The following is a 24,715-nucleotide window of genomic DNA, read 5'->3' as shown; positions in this document are numbered from 1 at the left end:
TTCAACAATACATTCTTGTTTGCTTTAGAAAATACACTTTTGTAACCCTTTGCAAGTGGGTTCTTTGAATTAAAAACATCAAAGAGCTTATCAATAAACAACAGAACTCAGCAGTTGCTTCTGCGCCCTCAAATTCTTTAAGTTTTATATCACAACACAAAAACAACAATACATTGCCAACAGAAGAACTTAAAACTTGTGCTGCTAAACTGACTTTCATTTTCTGTTGTTTGTATTGAATGTGGTGCTTTGTAATTTTGTTGGCCAGGACTAATGATTCAGTATTCTGAATTTCTTCAAGTGCCTGCATGTACTTCCAGTCAATGATTTTGTTGTTATGATCTTTCAGAATTTTCATATCCCCAAATATATTTCTCATTAATTTCAGCATGTGACAGGCATCGAACATAATCTGTATATCATGGTCTCCTATACTAAATGATGTATTTAGCTCCTCAGCACCAAAATTGCAACCTAATTTATTACCCATGACTATGTTACTGGACAGACCATCACATGTGACAGATAGAACATTTACTTCAATAGCTTGTAAGCGGCTTATACATTCACTGATTATGTTGCCTTTTACATCAGCTGACATTCCATTGATTAAGAAGTAAGTGACTGGAATCTTCCAGGAAGCATTTATAGCAACTACCATAATAACAAGTACTTCTTCGGCTTCCTCCATATCGCTCAGACATATACCATCACCTAAATCCACCTATCCCATGAAGGAATTGCCATCCCACTCAATGGCTTTTTTATGGACATTTTGTCAAATGTTACACTGGCATAAATAGGATATCTTGAAAGTGATACACGTTTCTCTAATGCCAGGAAAGCTTCAGGAGTAAACCCAGGACTTCCATCAACTGAATTACGCCACTTTCTTATGGTATTTACATGTGGCAAAGACATATTCAGACACTTCCTAAGGTACTGATATGCACTCGGTGAGTAAAAATGCATTGTAAGAGCAAATTTTTTTTAAACTGTCTGGGTACTCTGAATTAGGGGATATTGTAGCTCTCTGTATCAAATCAAGCATCAGTTCTGAAAAATTGTTGTTTACAATATCATGCAAATTTTCATTAATCAGGTTTTTTACCTTCATTTCTTCTGTCGAGCTTTTTAAGTTAGATATTATAATTGCATTTCTGTCACATTTTCGTTTACAAGCTAGGTTTTCTTTTTTCAAACTTCTAATCCGTTCATTCTTTTTCTGTAATTCGTCTATTAATCTCAATCTTTTCTTCGGACTGAGCGTATAATTGTGTTCCGAACTAATATTATCAGGGGCGTGTGAACAGTTGGCGATAGCAGTTACATTATCTAGTTCTGAGAATTCAATACTTCTATTCAAAATCCTCCTGGGTGGTTTTTCTACCTAGAAAATAATATTTTACCATGAAGACACGATATGCTATCAAATACTTTTAATTACTACCAATATGTTCGTCGAAATAGTTTTAATGTTAAATTATTTGTCTTGACACACGCTGATAGAATAATTCAATCTATATGGAAGTGCTGTTTACTGTCTGCATTAATTCAAAGTGAAACTATTATAAACAATTAAATATTGGTATTTATCTATGAAAAGTGATACTGGAGTCTTTCTTGAAGCGATTTGTGCAGTTAAAAGCCGCACTAGAATGCACCATTATGATATATTCATCAAATAAACACTGGATACACTCGAAATCACTATCACACCCACGTGCTAAATGCCACAAGTTGCCACAATAATGACGATGCGCGAAGGGTTTCAATTTTGTACAGCACAGCAGCGCTCACTGTGCGTCTAGGTAAGTAACTACAACGTCATTGGCCGCGAGAGTAGCGCTGTAGCTACCGCTGACGCGCCAGTCAGTCGAGTTGGATGTGTCGTGAGGGAAAGCAGTCTTGCGCATGTTGTGAGTAAAATTGTGTTGTCTCGTGGTGATAAAGTGTCTAATTAATAATGGTTGAGTACACTTTAGAACGTATTTTTCGCAATGTTGCGTATGTGAAATACTCTTCTGCAAGAAGGTGTCGAAGAGAATTTGAACATCGGTTTGCAGGTGTTCGAATTCCTAACAGATCAACTATTCATGACCCTGTCAATAGTCAGACTTGCAGGATCTTTTTTTTTTTTAACAAGAAACATGTTCAACAACGCCGTGTACTGCCAGAAGAGGAGCTTGATGAAGTAGGATCCCGGTTAGAGCACTCTCCCTGCAAATCACTGCGACGTTTAGCACAAGAGTTAACATTTCCAAGACGTCAGCTTTTGTGGCAACGAAACTTCTGAAACTTAAGCCATACTGGGTAACTGTAGTTCAAGATTTACAACCACAAGATCCTGTAAATAGGGTTAATTATTGCAATTGGTTTGTGCAGTCCGTTCGTAATGGCGATGTGGACTCACTTTTAACGTTCTTCACTGATGAAGCGTGGTTTCATCTTCACGGTCACGTTTCTACTCAGAACAATAGATACTGGGCTACCGAAAATCCCCATATTATTCATGAAGTTCCTCACCACGCTACAAAGGTTTGAGTTTGGTGTGCAGTGAGTGCGAGTAGAATTATCGGTCCCATACTTTTTGACACAACAGTTGATTCACACTTTATGTAACTTCAATTTTAAATATTTTTTTTCCGCAACTAACAAGAAATGAACGATTGAGTGGCTGGTTTCACCAGGATTCAGCTACAGTGCACACCATTGCGAATTCTACCCATGAAATGTGAAGTGTGATTGGTGACAGAATAATTAGTCGAGGATTGTGGTCACCTCGTTCCCCTGACCTATCTCCATGCGATTTTTATTTATAGCGAACGTTAAAAAATTAAGTGTAAGCATCTAGTCCGCACACGTTACAAGAATTGAAGGACAACATCACGAGAGAAATACAGGCATTCAGTCAACATGAAGTTTTGCGAGTGAACCAGAATTGTTTTCAGAGATGTAGGGAATGTGTTCGAGTTGAAGGTCATCACTTTAAACATCTGTTGTGATGCAGGTAAGCCTAAAGTTAGTAGAGTAGTTAGTGTTCCATACCCATGACTTGCTGGTCGTTTACATGTAACTCTGGCGGCAGGAGCGCCAATCTTCACCCAGTCCAAGGCCACTGCGGAACGGACCGGCCGAGCTACGAACGCACTGTATTTTAGAAGGACATGATTTGAAAGTTTCTAATATATCAAGTTTTGGTGCAGACAATGCAGTGGTCAACTATGGAAAACACCACTCAGTTTTTGAGAATTTCAAATCTTTAAATGATAAACAATTCAAGCTAATTGTAATTGTCACGTTATTCATAACACGGTCAAATATGCATGCAATGTGATAAAATTTGATGTCGAGTGTCTAGTACTAAAAGTTTATAACGAGTTTTTGTATTTTAGTAAGAAAATTAATGAACTCAAAAAATTTTTCAGTTTGTTGAACAAGAATATTCAACAATTATAAGGCATATTCCTGTTCGGTGGTTGTCCCAATATTGCCAGCTCTAGACCATTTGCTCAAAACCTGGAATCTTATACGATCATATTTTCTCTCTCAAGGAGAAGAAGAAACAAATCCTTTAGTATGGACTTTTATAAGAGGAGCAGACAAAAGAGATGAATGGTCACTTCCTTCTTTTTATGCATTTCATGCATAACTATATGAATTCTTATATATTATTATTTTTTTTATTTTAATGTATCGAAGTATAACAACAGTTTTACACCTCAAAAATAAAAACAATTCAACCTCAAGATCTTTATGCTATCTTAGAATTCCCACATAAAAACATTCAATCTAAATTAAGAACTGGAATTTATGGCTTTCAAGTGAATCAAAATTTGAAGAAATTAAGCAAATCGGATAAGGAAATATTTAGAAGAGATGCAACTAATGTATATTAGAGAAGTCTTTATAATTTAAATAAGCGGTTCAACTTCGAGACTTCCCCTTTTAAGAAATTTGCTGTCTTGAATCTGAAAGAAGTAGTGACATTTGTTAGCCTTATACAAACTCAAGACATTATTACAAAAACAGCCTTAGTCATTTTTGATGAAATTGAGTTAAGGACACATTTGCTACTATTTCAAATGTTTATAGACTCCAAAAACGACTCATGTCAGGTGCAACAGTCACAAGGATAAACACCAGTTGTACGGAAACAGCTGATATGTGTTGTTCTATTTATTTTTATTGTTCTCCTGAAAAATACCAATTTTGACAAGGGTTGTTTTTGTAATAATGTCTGTACATAAATGCCCACAGCTTAGAAGTAAACGGTGATGAATTGTATAGTGAGTTCGTTGTTCTAAGAGATGGTATTGAAACTCTTGAAAACCTAGATTTACCAACTGACAAAAAAATGGGTCCATTTTTTAAACAAATATGCAGCCCTAACTTACTAAAAATAGTGAAATTTGTGTTGTCCATTCCTGTCAGTAACGCATATGTAGAAAGAGTGTTTTCTTTAATGAAAAACTTGTGGACAGAAGAAAGAAACAACAAACTTCATATAAAATCCGTGGAAACTATAATATGAGTTCTTCCGAATTTCACCAGTATGCTCTACATGAGAAGCAACTTGTAAAGGCCGCTGCATCAGATAAGAAGTACGTCTATAAGTTCCAACCTTCACCTCAGCCACATGTTTTGTACAAGGCATCATGTTCATATTAAAGTAAACGTAATTAATTTGAATACCTTTAGAAATGTTTAATATAGGTAGTATTTGTAGTTTTTTTTTTCAATTTAAAGTATTTAAAATTTAATTTGTAAAATGGAATACCGGCCACTTTAAGTGTCCCGACTTTTGACTTCTCCAAGGTGGCAACCCTAGTGCTTGTACCGTAGAGATCAATAGGATTAATCATTGCAGTCCAAACACGACAACAGTGCTGCGACTCTGATCGGTAATCAAGTAAATACATACATCAAGTATGTGTTATTTATTAGGGATGTAAGAAACATCACGACAATGTTGTCTATGATTCAAGATTGTCACAGAAAACCAGGGCCAGAACATGCTGTGTACCTAGTTGTCTAGGCTCAATTAAATTACTACAGATGAAGTCTACAATACTAAATAAAAACCTTTTCCTGTTTATTAACGTGAAACATGTGTACTGGCACAGTTTGTCTGACTACTGCGATATTAAAAAAAACACAGCTAATCGTTTGTTTTAATGTTAGATTCACCCATAAAGAACATGGTTGTATTACTCTCTGTAGGTTCGAAGACGGGATTAATTTAAATAAATACATTAAGTAAACAATATTACATGCCTCTCAACATATTTCGGAACGAGGAAAAATGCCAAGTCCGGATCACTTCTATTTGAACCTACACATATTACGTATTTTATTAGTTTGCATTTGTTTGCTTGAAGCTTATCAATAATTATTATCATTATGTTTACTTTATATTTACAATTTCAGTAATACATTGCCATTTAAAAACCAGTACATATCAACTCCTTACCTGATAATCTTCGTTAAAATCCTGTTGGTTCATTGGTATGAGCTAAACACGATGAAGCGCTAAACACAATCAAATACATAGCACAAGAAAACGGATACAACCCCAACATAATAGACAACATAATACGTAAGACAAAACATAATCACAAAAAACATAAGAATACAACACAAACACATGAACACACAAAAGAAATCACACTAATATATGGAAACAAAAAAAAAAAAAAACACAAAAGTGCAACCTCATTCAAGAAATTAAATTACAACATCGCATACAGAACAAATAACATTCTACAAAAACAACTCAACACACAAACAACGCAAACAAACAAATACAACCACACAGGCGTATACAAACTGAAATGTAACACCTGCAACAACTTCTAAATAGGACAGACAGGCAGATCATTTCAAACACGTTACAAAGAACACATCACAGCCATAACAAAATTACAAAACATATGCAGAACACATCACAAATGCTAACCACACCTGCAGAGACATTAACACAGACATGGAAATACTAAACATCCAACCAAAAAGCCAGAAACTAAACACACCAGAACAATATTAAATATACACACACACAAAAACACACCCTAATGAAATTCTCAACACACAACTCAATTTCAGAACACACACACTCTTTGACTCTACATTACACCACACGAACACACCCTCGTAGGAAACAAAACAAGAGGCGCCAAGACCAACAACGACCAGTTCTGAGGATGACCCATGAAAGGTAGAAAGATGTAAACCAGGTACGATAGAATTTAACACAAGAAAGTCATATAATGCATATTCGGAAATAAATTAATGGTTACTGTACAGTGAAGTAACCAATAAAATGCTCTGGTATAGTAGTGGATATTTTTACCGACACAGCAAGAGAGGTTGGATGGTAACATAATAAATGTTGTTACCGACTTTGTTTACAAAAGCCTATAGATGGCTCTGTGATCGTCCTAGTTGCCTACGTTGGCATTGTTTAAACAATGATCTGCACATCTTTCTGTTTGTAATCTGTGGTAACTAATGAGTAAAGAAGGAACGTGTGCTAGCATCGTCTACTTGTGAAGAGCAGCGAGGTGTAGTGTGTCTTTTCTGAGCAAAAGAAAAAAGTCCGAGTGAAATCCACAGAGAAATGTTGGAGATGTTTGGTGCTGATTGTCTGAACCAGAGCAGTATCTCCAGATGGTGCAGGTTCTTAGAAGAGGGCCGAGTAAATCTTACCGACGAAGCACATTCCAGCCGACCAGTGACCACTGCAACATCACCCAATGTCAGAGGCAATGAGGCGGCAGTCATCCGCCCTACAGCCCAGACCTCGCACCATCTGAATTTCAACTCTTCGGAAAAATGAAAAAATTCCTAGGAGGCTAACACTTTAGTTCGAATGAAAAAATGAAATCTGTCTTATTCAGGTGGCTACACACTCAGAAAATGGAGTTTTATGAATGAGGTGTACTGAATCTGGTGTCAGGACAGGGGAAATGTGTCGAGAGACTTGGTTCCTGTGTTGAAAAATCGGTAAAACCAATAGCTTTTTCCTGCATTATTTCATTTTCCTTACCTATTAAATATGTTGCCACAAAAATTGATGTGCATTACTTTTCGATCCTCCCTCGTATAAGGACAGATATACGTTTAGAAATCAAATGCTTCGTATAATCATATTCCCTTTTGGTGTTTAGAAAAACAGCACTTTTCCTAATAAGTCTTCGAAAATGTGTAATGGGTCATGCTTTCAGATTGGGAACAAATTGACTTTGTGTTCAAGGCACTCTGAAGAGGTTCTTTGTACTGCAGCCAATATGACAGGATTCAAACACGTGCATTTCTTTACATGTGGAGTCTCCCTGAATAGAATGAAGTTTAGTGGCGTGTTATTTTTTAGTTTTAAGCACAATAATGGGTGGTATTAATAAAAGTGAGATGTGTCTTGCAAGGTACAGCTCAAGAAAATGTGACACAAGCAAGCATGCAAAATCAGGTGTTGAGTGCCTTGATTAATGATGGAATCATTTTGGGAGTGTCAGTTGTTTTATGGAAGATAAAAAGTTATATATATTAAAAGATTAGACAGATTTCTGAAATGGCACAATGATATAGGATATGCAATTTACTTTTTCCCTAGAGGGAAAATGCTCACTAATTTTTGCAGATACATCACTATGTATTTTATTTGCCTCACAAGTAATGACACCAAAGTGATATATTCTCAAAAATGCTTTTGAATGTCACGTGCTCCCATGACAATACTGAAACTAGCATTATGCAGTTTCATGTGCCCTTCCTTCTCCGTCATAAGCAAGTGAGCTAGGATTAAGCTTCTCAAAAAAAAAAAAGCAATGTAAATTATAGTAAACATTTATTACAATCCACTGCGATCCATGTGGTATGTACATTTCAATACCTTTGCATGTACTTGATCCATCAGTAAACCTACTGAAAGTATAAATTTGAATTTTGAATTCATTTTTGTAAGTATTCCAATAAGTCATGTATTGATGAAAAATACAAAAGTACAGTTTTAATATTTCCGTCTTTGACTTATTTATGAGAAAGTCAACAAAGTTATTTTTGTTAACACATTTCTTATGGGCATCATCTGACAACTGTGTAGCTATCTTTATATGGTGAATAAATCAATATTACATAATAGAAGAGTTGAACCAATTTTACAAACTTTAAAAAATTTACAAACCTATAAAGAAAACTTTTAAAAAAGCTATCTAATTAGAAAGTGAAAGTAATTAATTAACAAAATTACATATAAAATTATTTTAAAATATGCATATTTAATATCATACTAAAATTGTCTATGGCAGATAATGAATTTACGAACAACATGCTATCACTATGTAATGGGTGGAGTTACCAAATGCGTATATATTTGCGCAGTGATGAATGTGGAATTCCTATGGGTTGTCACCTGTTTGGCAATATGGACCACAATTAAATATGCATATTTGTACAAATAGTACAAGAAATGTCTGTGAAGAATTCATTAATTACATATTTAGAGAAACAAGAGATGGAGAATATGAGTAAACTCTTGAACTGGTGTACTAAACGTGAATGGAAGAACACAATGTAAAATGACAAAAAATAACTTGTAATAACGCCAAATTTCGTACTGACTGACACAGTTTTTGACTAGGCATGGAAAATTCGGGGAATATTTAAATAGATTCCATATTAAAGACGATGCAACTTGCATTTGTGGGGAGGAATCTCAAGATGTCGAACATGTATTATATGATTGTGCAGTCTTTTGCCGTGAAAGATACGAGTTTGAGTTGTTACTGAACACTTTAAATTATACATTTACCAAACCGTTAACCAATATACCTACCAACTCTAAATCACATAATTATTTCATGTCCTTCTTGAATAGAATATTCGTGAAACTGTATAATGTTAAATTATCCCGGGAAAAAAAATCGTATTAGTTCTAATCAACTATTATGAAACTGTACGTCTTTAATTTCGAATACTATAATATTGTAATATTGGTTTTAATTTTTATTTTAATTAGGTATTTGATTTCTAATTTTGAGCCATTTCTTGTAATACCTCCTTATTGCCAATTGTTGTTACTAAATAATGTATTTAATTCGTAAATTTTAAGCCATCTCTTAGTATAGCTATTTATTGCTTCTAAAATAATATGTTTAATAGCTATTTTATATATATATATATATATATATATATATATATATATATATATATATTTCTTCCTATAACAATTACAGGTTACCATTGACAAAGAGTACCATGATACAATAAATATAGAGAAATGCCTTGAGGCTTTATGAAACATATTTTTGTTGTTACAGTGAAAAATAACAAATTGAAATAGATTGAAACACAAAATAATATACGAAGTAACGTCAAGAAGATGTGAACTAAAGACTTGGTCCATGTATATAATGCCTGAAAATAGCTATTGATCCTTTGCGTGTTTGTTTTTAAAATAATGTGTTTAATCTGTAACTATAGTCAGTGTATTGATATTAGTATCTATTTGTTGTTACCTATTGCTTTAAAAAGAATGTGTTTAACTTGTAATTTTAAGTCAATTTTTCTACTATTCCTTTACTGTTTACATTTGTTTTTAAATCTTTAGTATTGCCCCTACTATTATATATTGCCCTTCAAGAATTTCGTTATTCGTTAGTTATGTCATTACTTGTGTTATTATTTTAATTATTGTACTTGTTCCTGAATTACGTATGTAACTTGTAACCGTAAATCATTGCTTGTAATATCCTTTTATTACTCTTAACTGTTCCGTTGTTCATGAATGAAGTACCGTAAACTGGGGATACTTGAACCACCTCAGAAAGTTTCATTAACTCCTACAAAAAACGTATACCTTGAGAAACTTTCATTGCTCTCCTATATGTTGAATCTTGCGACATACAAACCATAGGCAAGCAGCTTTATTGCATTGTCACTATTGTTATGTATTTATTTATTTATTGTTTTATTAGTGGCTCAAGTTACCCAGGAAATGGGTATACTTGAGCCACCCATTTAAAAATGCTATGTGGTGCAAGTTAAACTTCATATGAGGTTACTTGAGTTAATAAAACCTTAAATGATAACATTTTACAGATTTGGGTACAGTATATATGTAGTTTATTATCTTTAGCTATATTCTATAATTCACTGAGATAATATGCACACATAATTTTCTTTTCTTTAATTCCAAAATTTGAATTAAAAAATTACAAAAATCACAGAAACGAAAACATCTAAACACCTGACTTACAGGAAATAAATCCTAACTAAATAACTTATAGGTAAGAATTACATCTAAATTACTGCAACATCACAGATGATGAAATATGTGTGAATCAGTGTCTTCCCCTGACAACAACTGGATCTCGCAAAACTTCCACAATGTCTTTCTCTTCAAAGTTCCATATATCATCAATAACAGGGAACAGGAAAGTTTTGTCACACTTGCAACTTTTCCTCATTAATTTACAAAGGTATGTATCATCGTTCACTGACTGTATGAGTCAAACATAAAACTTATTTATTGCCTTCTTTGATGGAGCTGAAAATGAAATTTTTCCCACAATGAAGTCTCCAACCTTCAAATTCATGGTTTCAGTGCTTAGAGCATTTTGGATGTTTACTTCTCTATCTACTTCATTATTCTCAGTTTCACCTCCATTTTCTGATGCTGGATCAGAATCACTCCCTGCCTGAAAGCACGTTTCATTTACGCTCTTTCCAGCTTCGACATTGAGTCTTCTTTTTCTCTTGTTTGAAGTTGAAGATTCAAATCTTATCTCCCTAAGATACTTCTCAAATGAATCAGACAGTCGATCACCAATGTGTTCTGTTGAACCTGGTAGTCGCTTCAGTACTTCTTCTGGATTTAGTGGAAAGATGCCAGTGCCTCGAAAACCTGACTGTAAGTTTTTTGCTATTGCAGGTTCGAGTTTTTTCAGCGTCTGATTGAGAAGTGGGAAAACACTTTTCGGGATTGTACCCTTATTCTTTGTCTTCCACTCCTGAAGGCACTGACGCCAGCAAATCTTCAAAGGCCTGAAGAATGCTACATCTAGGGGTTGACACATGTGGGTACTGTTAGGCGGAAGGAGAATAAATTTGATATTATAAACTGTGCACTGACAAATAACAGATAGTGACAAATGACTTGCCAAATTGTCACAGATCAGAACTTTTGGTACATCTTCAGGAGCCTTCCTTAAATATGGCAGTGCTATGGTATTGAACCAGTCCTCGAATAATGCAGTGTCAAACCATCCACTTCGAGATGCACTGTATCATGCCCCCTTTGGTCCTCCTTCCTGCCAGGTATTGTAAATATGTCCTGCCTTGTATACTATGTATGGTGGGAGAAGAGTGCCACTTGCTGTCCCAGCAAACATCACAGAATGGCTGACTTTACTCGAGTCCAGGATGTGCTCAGGATGCTTACATCCTTTGTGGACCAGCACGTGTATTTACTCTGAAATGGTTAGGCATTCTTGTATATCTTTTGCATTGATTATTCCTCAAACATCTCATTAATCTTTAACAGGATCCATTCTTTCATTAAGGTGCATTCTTCTACATAATTCATGTGAATTGTAACTGTGACCACAATATTATATTATAATTTTACTATTATTTATTGGTTATAAAATATGTATTTTGATGCCAACTATAACCCTAATATACCTCAGGGTGAGCTAGGGTTTATTAAGTTGGATAATAAAAAAATAACTTATAACATATTATAAAAAAATTTAAAATAAATAAATTGATATAATGAGTGTATTACAATCATTGAAAGTAGGGGAATCTATGTGACTGAAAAAAACTATATATATGAAGCCTCCAATTCCAAAACTGTCTACATCCAATCTTAACAATTTTCAGGAAACGCCAAAAACTGATAACTTTTTTCCTAATTGTTTCCAGTCTTCTAATTTTATTTTTATTTTACAGTTGAGAAACACTCTTGTAATGAGTGATATCCCCAAAAATCAGGGATCGGTATTTCAGGAGTTATTTAAGATTTTTGTTTGGATTGAGAGAGTTTTGAAACTGTAGGCTGGAACGAGAGAGTTTTGGAAAATTACACAATTCTTTTTCGTTACTAATATTTTAGAAAAGCCTTCTTATTAGTGTAAATACAACAATCTATTACAACTACAATTTCTATTTTTTTTTATGACATTGAACTCAAATATTAAAATTAATGTTCATACAAAATGAATACATTATTCTGTTTGGTATTTCACTTCATTTCAGATTCTTAAGTCTTCTTCTTCCATAAATAAATCCTCATTTGCATTTTATTCTCTGTTTAACCTTGAATTACCCTCTATTACAGTCTGTTAAAATGACAAATTAGTCATGTTTCTCCACTCAGAGCCAAAGTGCTTCTTCAGTAAAGTGTTGACATCGGATGGTTTCTCTTCCTTCAAGGGAACTTGATTAGAGGGGTCATCTGCGAAATGTTTTTTTCTCTCTTCAACACCGATTTGAATGCTCCTATATCTGTTAAGTAATTTACTTCCCCTTTGACAATCACATTTTTTCCAGAGGCAGTTTTTCTTAGAATGATTCATTTAGCTGTGGGAAACTGGAAGAGCCTCTGTCCAGGAGATTTGAGAGTAGTTTGCACTATTTTCTTCCAATCAAAAATAACAAAATCCTTTCCCAGTTAATTTCACATTTGCACTTTGTCCAATAATTTCTCTATATTCACGTGGTTTGATAATAGTATCCCTCTTCCTAATAACTCTCTATTTTTCCAAAGACTCTCTCGGCTGGAAGAAAAGAGTAGCCAACAACAGGAAAAATAGCATGCGGTTCTTTCAAAGTTGATTTGCTATTGTAGAGCCAAGACATTAACATTCCCATCATTGTAATATTTTTATTTTGTCCTGGGCACCCGTTGGCATACTCTCGGCTCCACAAGTAAAGAACCCTGGCCTCACACCACTTCTGCACAGATGACAGTGATTGACAGGCCAGTTAGGGGAAGCTGTTGCCACGTTTGCTCTTGGCTGGACTCTTTAAATGTATTTTCTTTTGCAACTGGTTGGATTCTTTCAAAAATGGAAAATTCACAACACAGCATTCTCGGCGGTCTCCTGGCGGTATCTTTGTCCACAGTTTCACTAATTGGGGGAGCGTGTCAGTCAGATTTATGGCTTCCTGAACCCAACCCTGCAACGAAAGTTCTTTACTTCTGAAACCAAGAGTATAGTTTCACGAACTCAGTATCTCCCAGATTTAACGATATCAGTTTATTATATACTATTGATGATATTTCATTTGAACTCTTTGGTCTCTGTTTTTCTGAAGTGTAAGCTGTTACTGTTTCAGGACATTGTTGAGACGTAGAGTGACCTTCACAAATGGTACAGTTGTAAAAGTATAGTTGCCTTGAAAAATAGGCAGATTGATCGGGAACATGGGGAAGAAGCATGTTCTTTTGACAATCAAAAGATAATTGTACTGTTCTATCTTTGGGAGTCTTCAGGTCATTGTAAAATGTATTTGCTTTAATTTTATAGACCCAAGCTTGGTCATGAGTTCAACTTTTTTGTCCTGTTCCTTACAAACAGCAATAAGGCCTTGAAGTCTAATGTATTCAGAGTAGGCATCTGTTGCTGGAGTTTTGAAGCTAGGCCTAATATTGAAATTTGTTACAAATACTTTCCTAAAAAAAATCATACTTGACTGCAAGGTCTTTGTGCTAATACACTGCTGACAACTGCTGAAAACAATGCTGGACACATAAAATGAGAGGGTACTTGTAAGGAAATTTATAAGACGGATGGAGACAGTTTTGGAAGCCAAACAATGGATAATACCAATCCTTGTTATGGATGGAGGAAGTTTTGAAAAATAAAATCATGTATGGAACGAGACAGTTTTGTAACAGTACATAGGATGGATTGAGAAAGATTTGAAACTGTACGTCATATTTGAAGCTTATTTATGGAAGGAAAGAGGAAGTTTAGGCACAACATTCATTACAAAATTGCTAGAGACATTTAGGTAGATGACGAAACTGCATTATCTCAATTTAAAAAAAAAAAAAAGGATTTAGACAGTTTTGGAATTGGAGGCTTCATATATATGACAATGTTTAAAGAAAAGAGGACTCAAAATGAAGTTTCTTAAATACATACATGTTATAAATTAGATAATATGTAATGTTGTAGACAAGTATGTTTAAGCAGATGAAAACAAGTGAATACTATACATAAGATCTTATATTAATAATTATGGTGCTAGGACCATGGATAGAAAAGTTAGTGTAGTAATTGAGAAATTATCAAACCCAATTAAATGTTAACGTGTACCATTATTTCAATCATAGAATGAAAGTGGATAGTATGAACATTAATGAATTATAAATATATATCATGAAAACAGATAACATAGGATTGTTGTGGAGCATAGTAATATGGTTCTATGACTCGTATACTGTTGTAGACAATCGTTGTATGTTGTGAAATAATGATCTATAAATGATATGTAGAAAATTGTGATCATATATTACTGAACATATAATAGCACCACAAGTAGATAAATCGGTGTAGTGGTGTGTGTAAAAAAATGTTAAATGTTAAAATCGTAGAAGAAATGGTGCATTTTCCTATTGGATCATAGAATCAAGAGTCCCAAATGTCGGGTCTTCAAGTTAAGTAATAACTTAGAGGCTTGTTTTTTGTTATTTTACATTGTGTTCTTAAATTCATGTTTAGTACACCAGTCCAGGAGTTTACTCATATTCTCCATCTCTTGTTTCCCTAAATATGTAATTAATGAATTCTTTCGCAGACATTTCTTGTACTTTTTGTGCAAATATGCATATCTAATTGTGGTCCATAGTCCCAAACAAGCGACCACCCACAGGTATTCCACATTCATCACTGCGCAAATTACACACATTTAATAACCCCATCTGTAACATAGTGATAGCATGTTGTTCGTAAATTCATTATCTGCCATAGACAATTTTAGTATGATATTAAATATGCATGTTTTAAAACAATTTTATATGTAATTTTGTTAATTAATTACCTTCAACTTCTAATTAGATAGCTTTCTTAAAAGTCCATTTTTTATAGGTTTGTAAATTTTTTAAAGTTTGTAAAATTGGTTCAACTCTTGTATTATGTAATATTGATTTATTCACCATATACGTATATAGATATATACACAGTTGTCTGATGAAAATGTTCACATGTAATCAAATGTGTTAACAAAAATAACTCTGTTGACATTTTAATAAATAAGTCAAAGACGGAAATATTAAAACTGTACTTTTGTATTTTTCATCATTACTGAAAGCATGTCGTACTACTCGAATACTGGATGGGAGATCACACTTTCCTCTAATGCATTGTGGTAGAACTTATCTATTAATGTTCTGTGTTATCATTTAACTGCACCAGATAAATCCAGCATAAAGTAATCGCATGCACACCACACTCACCTCTCAGTCAAGACTTCAGATTGTCCTTGAACTAATTCCAACTCCTTCTCTTCTTCTCCAGTGACCGCTCGTATTGTCTCTTCCTGAAAATAATAAACACAACAAAGAAGATAAGATAGAGAGAAGGATGTTGAGCCACTGCAGTTTGTATTTACAGTGTTTTCTCACGCATCCAAGTTAAAATGTGTGGTACTGCCGCTAAATGACATCACAACAGTGATTCCTTCAAAACTATTGTAATTTTTCCATTTTTGTACATTACATTACGCTTCTTTAATTTCCCACATCTTGAGACTGGAAAATCGGTTCTGTAGTTTGTATGGGTGAGTATTAGGGTGTCCCTTATTTTCCGACTTCAACATTTTTGAACCCCCACCCTCCAATTTTGTTCGAATGACTCTAAAACATGTCTACAAAAAATTTTGTGATTGAAGCAGTGCAATCCATACCCATTGGAGCGCGAACTTCCATGACTCTTGACTGAGTCAGTACATGTAGTACAGTCAGTTCAACTGTTACCTATCGTGTCGCACGTGTTTTCGGGTGGCTATTCTAACATAATGGGCCGAGTGAATAAAGCTGAGCAAGTCCTTTTACTTCACTATTTTGGATGAAATGCTTCCAATATGTTGAATAAAAAAGAGCCCAGCCTCCTGCTCATGGTGATGCAACAGCAGATGTGAGCAAGTGCTTACCGTGGGATGAATTGCTCTTTGATTAGAAAAATGATGTGAATAAAGTGATGGATTTGCATCAGGGAATGAGCAAAAGCTTCTGAAAACTGTAAGTCTGGTCAGTAGCAGACTCACCTGACTACAGAGCAGATCATGACACAGTTGCCTATTAATATACGCCATGAGAAACGGTACAAAATGCGCCGTTCTCCTCCAATAGAAGATTATAAGGCTTTATACAGATTCAACAAAGAAAATGTGAAGTGGATTGCATCCCATTTCTTGGGAGAAACTCATGAAACAAGAGGAGGTGCTCTGACGATGGAACAGAGAATGAAAATATTTTTGAGATACCTGGCTGACCCCGGCTTTCAGTCTGGTATAGCAGAAGAGTTAGGTGTTCACCGAAGCACAGTTTGTAAGACAATTAATGGCGTGGCTGATATGATTATGCAGAAATCTGATACAAGGATTAGATTCCCTTCAACAGCAGATGACATAGCTGCTGTTAAAATTGAATGGTCGGACACATACAAGTTTCCAAGTGCGATTGGTGTACTGGACTGTACGCATGTGCGCATTCCAAAACCTGGAGATCACGGTGATGAGTATATAAACAGAAAGGAATATCCAAGCATTAACGTCCAAGCCACTTGTAATGCAAAAGAATGGTTTGCAAGTATTGTAGTTGATTGGCCTGGGTCGGTGCATGATAGTAAGATATGGAAAAATTCGACTATTCGTGAGGTTATAAGGAGGCACAGAAACACAGTTCTGCTTGGTGACGAAGGTTACGGCTTAGAACCCTGGTTAATGGCCCCATACCGAAACCCAGTAGAAGATAAACATAGAAGATTCAACAGATTGCTGAAAGAAGAGAGAGTTGTGATAGAGCGTTGCTTTGGACAATTGAAGAGGAGATTTCCTGTTCTACAGTATGTGTGCAGAGTCTCTCTTACAAATGTGCCAAAAATCATAGTTTGTTGTTTTTTGCTGCACAATGTGGCAAAATATTTGCAAGATGAGGATTTCACAGATGTAGACATCGTAGGTGACGTGGGTTTGGAAGAGAATGGTGAAGAGGAACAAGTGAATGAAAGAGAAATTTTAGGTGCAGGACGTGAAAGGAGGGAAGAAATTGCTCTTACAATAGAAAATCATGGACTGTGAGTATTCCTTGTGATTATGGCTGAAATTATTTGTGATGAACGCTAGAATTTAATTTCCGTTTAATTTCACATTTTATAGTTGTATATTTTGCTAAAGAAATTGATTAAATATGTTTGTAACCACACAGAATATTAAAAAGAGATGCACCTATTAGTAAGTTCACTAACATAATATGTAACTAGAATTTACTAAAATGTAATTTAAATATACTTTTTACTTACATAAAACTGAAGTATAAGAGAAAATGACAAATTGAATTACCGTACCTAGCTACTTAACTTGTTTTCGAATAGTAATATTTAGTTCAGACTTTATAGAGTATAGGAATTTTATTTGCTTATATTTTGTAGAAAAATATTTCATAACACACCCAAAATATGTGATACTTGTATATTATTTAAGTAGGCCTACTTCAGACTAACTCCATTTATATAACATGTAAGTTAACCTACCTTACTAAAATAGATTATGATGCAAGTGTAATTATTACCCTTAAGAACAAACACGACATAATAGTATGGAAAAATAGTACAGTGTACAGTCCCGCAATTTAAAACATAAAAATGAAAACTTTAATCATTTTCAAGACAGACTTCATTTTCGTTGTTGTGAGGTGTAGTGTGACGTAGGCCTTCCTTACTATTAAGTCTTTCAATCAGTAATCGTTCTCTCTCAGGCTGAAGTTTTGTTAAATTATATTGTTTCAACAATACTAGTCTTTGTAGTTCTATGTTGGTATGGGTTTTAGTCTTTTTCAGTTTCAGAAAAATCGTGTTTAGCTTTCTTTAAGGGCGGTGGTTTGGGTGAAGACACTGTACTACATGATGGTGATGATTCAGAATGTGCAGATTGCTGAGGCCCCACACTTACAGCTCCCATAAACAATTCAATAATGACTTGTAAGGCGATACTGCGAAGAATTGATTGTATTGTTGTGTGGAGCCCTGTACCTTGTTATGTTTATACCTCCTAAAGTGACACTTATCAAATAAATTAAATATCATAATAACAGCAACTTTAATTAATTATTTAGCAGTAGGTCTACATGGAATTTTGTTCAATGTAGGATGTGTCCCCTTGCAGTAGATTGTACAGCTATGTTTCCCAGGAATTCAGGACTATTGCCTTATTTCCCGTTCTGTTAAGATCATTTTTTCTTTTTAAGTCTTGTTTTGATGTTCTTGATTTTTTTTAGCAATTCTTTAGATGTGATAGATGTTCCGAAAATAATTTCATATAGGTAGCTTCTGTATTCCCTTAATAGCTGCATTTTTCATATTTTTTTGCATCTGGTACCTGCGACTTCAGGAGAATATCCAGATATTTGCTTAGTGTTGAAACAGAAATACTGTTGTGCTCTCAATAGATAAAGACGTTTCACTTTCTCCATCAGAGAATCCGTCTCACATTTATCCACTTACAGATACGAATGAAATCAATTTTGGTTCTATGCAGTTCATAATAATGACACCTGCATTAAGATTAAAGGGATGCCGACACGGCCAACAATGCGGAACACTACAGCTTAGCCGTCCATATATGTGACTAACAGGAGCACGTGCTCATAAATTAGAAGCACAGGGTTGGAGCATAAGGTAATTTTTATTCACATTATCAGAGGCTTATCCTCATGCTCCAACCCTTTGCTCCCTATCATTTCCTCATGCTCCAATCTCGTGCTTATGCTCAAATGCTCTAGTTTTATTCACTCGGCCCAATATCACATCAATTACGCATTGCTAGGAAACGTCTATTTTTAATAGGTGATATAAAACGCGAAATAACTGGACACAAATTATCATTTAATACACAAGTGCTAAGAATTTTATTTTTCAACATAGGGGAGGTAAAATTTACTCTTAGTAAAAGTGCTAATCCTGTGGTTCCTGAGTGCATTATATTTTGGGAGAAAGCAAGAATTCCGACAAGAGCTATTTCCTTTATCGGCCATCTCAACCGTGAACATGGCATTTCATCCAGGAATATTACTACATTTGTCACAAGTAAGGACATAGAAGATTATAATAGTATACGTCAGAAGGCACAACAGTTTGTGGAGGAAGTGAACATGTTTATAAGAGAGGAGGGTGTGGAGAAAGGTAATTTTGGAACAGTGACCAGAGTCAATTCCAGTATGAAATGTCTTCAGCATCAATACTGTCCCACAGAGGAGACAAAACTACAGCTAGTGTGTTGCAGTCTGTACATAGCTCTACACAGCTACACAATTGATGTGGCTTTATCAATGACAGGTAGAGTAACAAACAAGTTGTACATCTGTTTCCAAGAGACGCAAGGCACTTTCGGCCCAAATATTTCAAAGAAACTTGAAACAACTTGTCCATGAAACATTCATGTGGAGGCAAGCAAAAGTGGAAAAATGACCAAAGAACACATGAAACGTTTTCTAACTTCAGTCCTTGGCGAACATGTAACAAGTGAAAAGAGCCTATTGTTGTGTGATTCCTGGTCAGGTCATACAGATCGTACCCTTCTAGATGCAAGTTTTCCAAACAAAGATGTTATGCTGAAGATATTTTCACCGAAAACAACAAAATATTGCCAACTCCTTGATGTTTACTTCTTTCGGCAATATAAGCTCTATATCAGAAGGATTACTGATTTTGTAAGACTACAATGTGCCTAACCACAAGTGCAGATACATGATCGTTATTTCATCATGAAACTTCACTCTGTGACTTACAATCAATTTGCTGCACCTACGTATAAACCTACGTTGCAATATGCTTGGCTAAAGCCAGGTTATGACACTGACATACCAACATCATCATTTGAAAATGTAATTAGTGTGGCTTTTGATATTGGCCTGCATGAATGCGAAAGTGATTTGGAATGTGATAACAGGGCTTTTATAAGGTGTGCACATTGTTCTCTTCCACTTTGTGTTAACCACTTCATCGAAATCCCGCATTTGCACTTTGAGGATTAATATAAGCACTATCAAGTGTGTGGTACTGCTGTATATATGTGTTTTGCACTATTGTAAGTACTGTAAGCAGAGAGTTTTTGGCATTGTTGATTGAAAATATGATACACTGACGTCATTGAATTACGTATAATTTCCCTCCTATGGTATTGATATCTTGTTACTTTGTTTCTCTCTATTAAAATGTCACTTGAGGTGGAATTGAAGGTTTTGCATGGAAATGACACACACCACTGTTTTTTTTATGATCGATTGTTATTCTAAGCATGTTTTCGTGCAGTTTCGATCGTTCGAGGTCAAAGGAGTCCCTTGTGAGAGTAAATCAATGCAGAATGCTACAAAGAGAGATACTAAAAATTTTATCACTACAAAATTAGTGGCTGCTTTGGATAGATGTCAGCTGAATGTAAGAGATTCTGTAGACATCCTTCAGGCGATAGCAGAGGCACTTGGCCACAATACTGAAGAGTTCTCTATTAATAAATTGTCTATTCATCGAATCAAACAGAAGATGAGAAGAGAACTTACTGAAATAATTAAATCCACTTCCAAGAATGATATTCCTGCAATTCTTACTGTTCATTGGGATGGTAAACTGTTGGTCGCATTAAATGTCAGAGACCCAAAAAAAAGAAAGCCTTCCAATCATTGTTACATTTGGGGACAGCGAGCAGCTCATCGGTGTTCCAAAATTACACAATAATTCTGGTAAAGAGCAAGAGAATGCTGTTTGGAATGCATTAAAGTATTGGGGTATTGAAACAATGTACAAATTCTCTGCAGTGAGACAACTGCCTCAAACATTGGCCGTTTTAATGGGACACATGTCTTACTTGAACAAAAATTGAACAAGGCGTTGTTGTAGTTCCTGTGCCATCATCACATATATGAACTTATTTTACGATGTGTATTTGAATGTAAAGTACGTGATGTAACAAGCAGTCCTGACATAGCACTTTTTAAACATTTGAGGGAAAGCTGGAAAAGTGTCAATGCCAATAATTTTCAAAGTGGCAGGAAGAATGTGGAAGTGTTATTCAATGAGTCAGAAATTTTATACTTTTATGGCAGTGAATTAGATAAACCAATACTGAGATGTGATTATCATGAACTCGCAGAGGTCTTAGTAATATTTCTGGGAAGAGACTCTGTAAACAAAAAAAAAAAAAAAAAAAAAAAAACCGCCTTCCTAGGATGATGGATGGCAAGAGCAATATAGTGCTTAAAAATATTTCTGCTAAGATCTCAACTTAAACTAGATATTAAAGATAAAAATGCCTTAAGGGATGTCTCTCTGTTCATTGTAACTGTTTATGTCAAACCGTGGCTTCAGTGTAGTGCAGCTATAAAAGCTTCTTATCAAGATATCTGCTCCTTAAAAGTTCTGAATTCATATGGAACAATAGATTTCACAATTTCAAAAGCAGCTGTAAAGAAATTTTGTCACCATTATGTGGCATTTACCATAAAAGTTGTCTGTCTTATCGCTCTTTGATGACAAAGTAGTTGTAATACTCAAAATCAAAATGGTAGCAAATTCGAATAGAGAGAATCTACACATGGAAAAGATATGTATTCCTCTTTATGGAGAATTGGATGGACAATTATTTAATAAAAATTTAGACATTATACATTCATCAATAGCTTTTACACTGACTTAAAACTACAAGACCTAGAATTCCTAACATTCAAATTTGTCGCTCAAGTCAGCATGGGTAAATTTCATCCTACTGAGATGCAATTTTGTTTTTGAGTAAATCTGACCAAGTGGAAAATATTTACGGGATGGGAGCAAAAATTTTAGATTTTTTTTTTCTTTTTAGTAAACTAAAGGACACACTCATCATCACCATCAGCAGCTGTACAACACATTGCTGAGTCTTGGCTTCCTCAAGGACTCGTCTCCAGCCATCATGATCCAAAGCTACCATCCTCCAATTTCTTGCCAGACTGTGCCATTAATCATGTCCGGCTATATTCGTTTCCTTGAAGTTTCGTAGCAATGTTTTTTTTCCGGGATGGAGTAACCAACCCCACGCCCAACCCCCAACCTGGAGGATCAGGCCTCCATAGTTGTGTCCCCTGGAGGCAGGGTGGCCCAGCTATACCCCCAGGCACTGGGTAGCTCAATCACCTCCGGGTCACCGCTCCCCGTACCTATCACAGTGGGCCCCTGAGAGGAAGGGACACACTAGTGTGTATAATACTACCAGTATTGAAAAACTTTGCAGACAAAATGTCCGTGGATTTGATACAAAACTAAGCCATGGAACATCAAACTGTATGACAATGAAACGAATTCATAACATGAAATAGGTCAATTGTTGCAACCTCAATCTGGAGGTCACTGCTCAATCTATGTAATGGGCACACTTGAGGCAAGTTATCTGCAAGAAGTGAGGGAAATAATTCCTCTCGAAGAAATATTAAAGAGGAAGTAAATTAATTAAAACGACAATAAATTACAGATTATATAGATAGATAATAATTCATGCAGTCTTACGCAATATGCAAACCACTTCATTCTGTCAAGTGCCTTCTAATTCAATACTCTGTTCGCCAATCGTAAACAAATATGCAGCTGGCACATCATTTCTTCAACAGCAGAAGCAATACAATTCACGATAGAGTCCTAGGTTGAAATATCAGCAATTTTAATTCAAGTCATAGTGTGGACAATAATACTGTGTCAGTAGGTTTCCTGATGTACTATCAGTATGTGCGAATATATCGGTAGTAGAATAGTGGGATACGTTGTTATTTTGCAAGTGGTGTTTGGTTTTACTGTAGGAAAATAAAGACGTTAACTTTTATATCCACATACCTCAAGTGGGTTGACAAGACGACAGAGACTCAGCATTGAATGCACACCAAGCTCTGTGTGACTTAAATTTATGGTTTTCTGTTAACAAACAGTGACGTGTATTATACAAATCTGGCTTTTAGCATAAAGGCAATAATTGAGATGAGGTCTGGTAGAGTTCCTGGGTAGCTCAAGTCGGTAGAGCGCTGGCGCGCTCAGCCAAAGGTCCCGGGTTCGATACCCGGCCCCGAAACAATTTTTCCCTTAAAATTATTCAAGTCAGTTTCACAGGGAGCTATACCTGAAAGCCACATTTGTAAAATGTATGTAATCTAGATATAGACATTAACAGCCCCAGGATAGCTGAACAAAGATATCGTGCGTACACAGACACACACACACACACACACACACAATCGCACGCACGTACAGAGACAATACACACAAACAAACAACATACACACCAATACAAACACACATATAACACACACAAAACTTATAACTCATAACATACACACAAATACAGACACGTATGTAAATATACAACAAACACACACCCAACATACACACCAGTCACTAAAGACGTAAACACAGAAAATATACACACACACACACACACACACACACACACACACACACACACACATACATATTCATCATGTCCCGCTTGTAATATTACATTACGACATCTATAACTTTCCTTGTATGTGATTCTAATAGAAAATTCCGATATATATGATGATATCTGTGATAGTTCACGAAAATACCACCAGTGATCTCTCGTATCAATGGCAACAATGATCAAAGCTATGATACAGTTCATTTGCATTTAGATATGATGTTACTGGATACCTGGTAGGAGGTTGATTACAGATTGTACATCTGGCATGCCACTGGGGTGAACATATCGAAATTGTTTGAACATAACAAACACTGTAAGTTCTGTAGGAGACGTAAGATTTTTCATTAAATAATGGTTCGTTTGTAATTTATTCTCTCTTATTATGATACATAATATATGAGAATGTGGCAAAAAAGAAAAATTAGGATTTTTATTTTTGTTATAAATATTAGTGCAGGCCATACCTAAACACATGTGGATTTATATAAAAAGTTCCGTTTTCTACTTCTTTTAATTATCCTGTGTTTTCGAGCAAAAATTACATCGCATCACAAAGTCACTATTCATCCTTACAAACATATTGTAAGCTATTAATGTAGTTCCTAAAATACTACCAAAAGTGATAGTGTATTCACTATATCTTATGATAAGAGACACAATAATTACAATTTTCTATGTATCTATGTATTTTACTTTTATCATATTACAGCTTTATGAAATGAAAACGATATTTGTTTCACCTAAACATACTTTGTTCCAATTTTAGAGCCAATTACTGATGTTAAGTGGGTAAATAAATGTCATATTTTGAATACTTCGCTCACATTTTAGGGCATATTACTGACGTTAGGTGGGTAAAGGTAATGTCGTATTTTGAATTTTTCACTGACAGTGATGTTCATTTTTTTTTAGAATTTTTAAAGAATTATCCTTAGTTATCTAACAGATATACAATGTATTGTAGCAGGATTATAATTCCCGGTAATAGAATTTCAATGAAGTCCTTTTTTTAACTTATCATATACAGTAATCC

General features: G+C 35.0%; 1 protein-coding gene across 9 annotated transcripts in view; it reads right to left on the bottom strand.

Annotated features, from left to right (window-relative positions):
• The window catches only part of LOC138691346 (zinc finger protein 665-like), a 474,208-nt gene that overhangs the window by 232,358 nt on the left and 217,135 nt on the right, over nucleotides 1-24,715 (bottom strand). For 7 of the 9 annotated variants that reach the window (XM_069813232.1, XM_069813231.1, XM_069813235.1 and 4 more), the window contains one exon: nucleotides 15,467-15,549. In XM_069813232.1, the coding sequence (XP_069669333.1) occupies nucleotides 15,467-15,549 (83 nt within the window). The other 2 variants (XM_069813237.1, XM_069813238.1) reach the window with 2 other exon arrangements.

This window comes from Periplaneta americana, chromosome 16 (genome assembly GCF_040183065.1).
Source record: "Periplaneta americana isolate PAMFEO1 chromosome 16, P.americana_PAMFEO1_priV1, whole genome shotgun sequence".
NCBI lineage: Eukaryota > Metazoa > Arthropoda > Insecta > Blattodea > Blattidae > Periplaneta > Periplaneta americana.
Note: the sequence above shows the minus strand (reverse complement) of the source record. Positions and strands in the feature narration are given on the sequence as shown.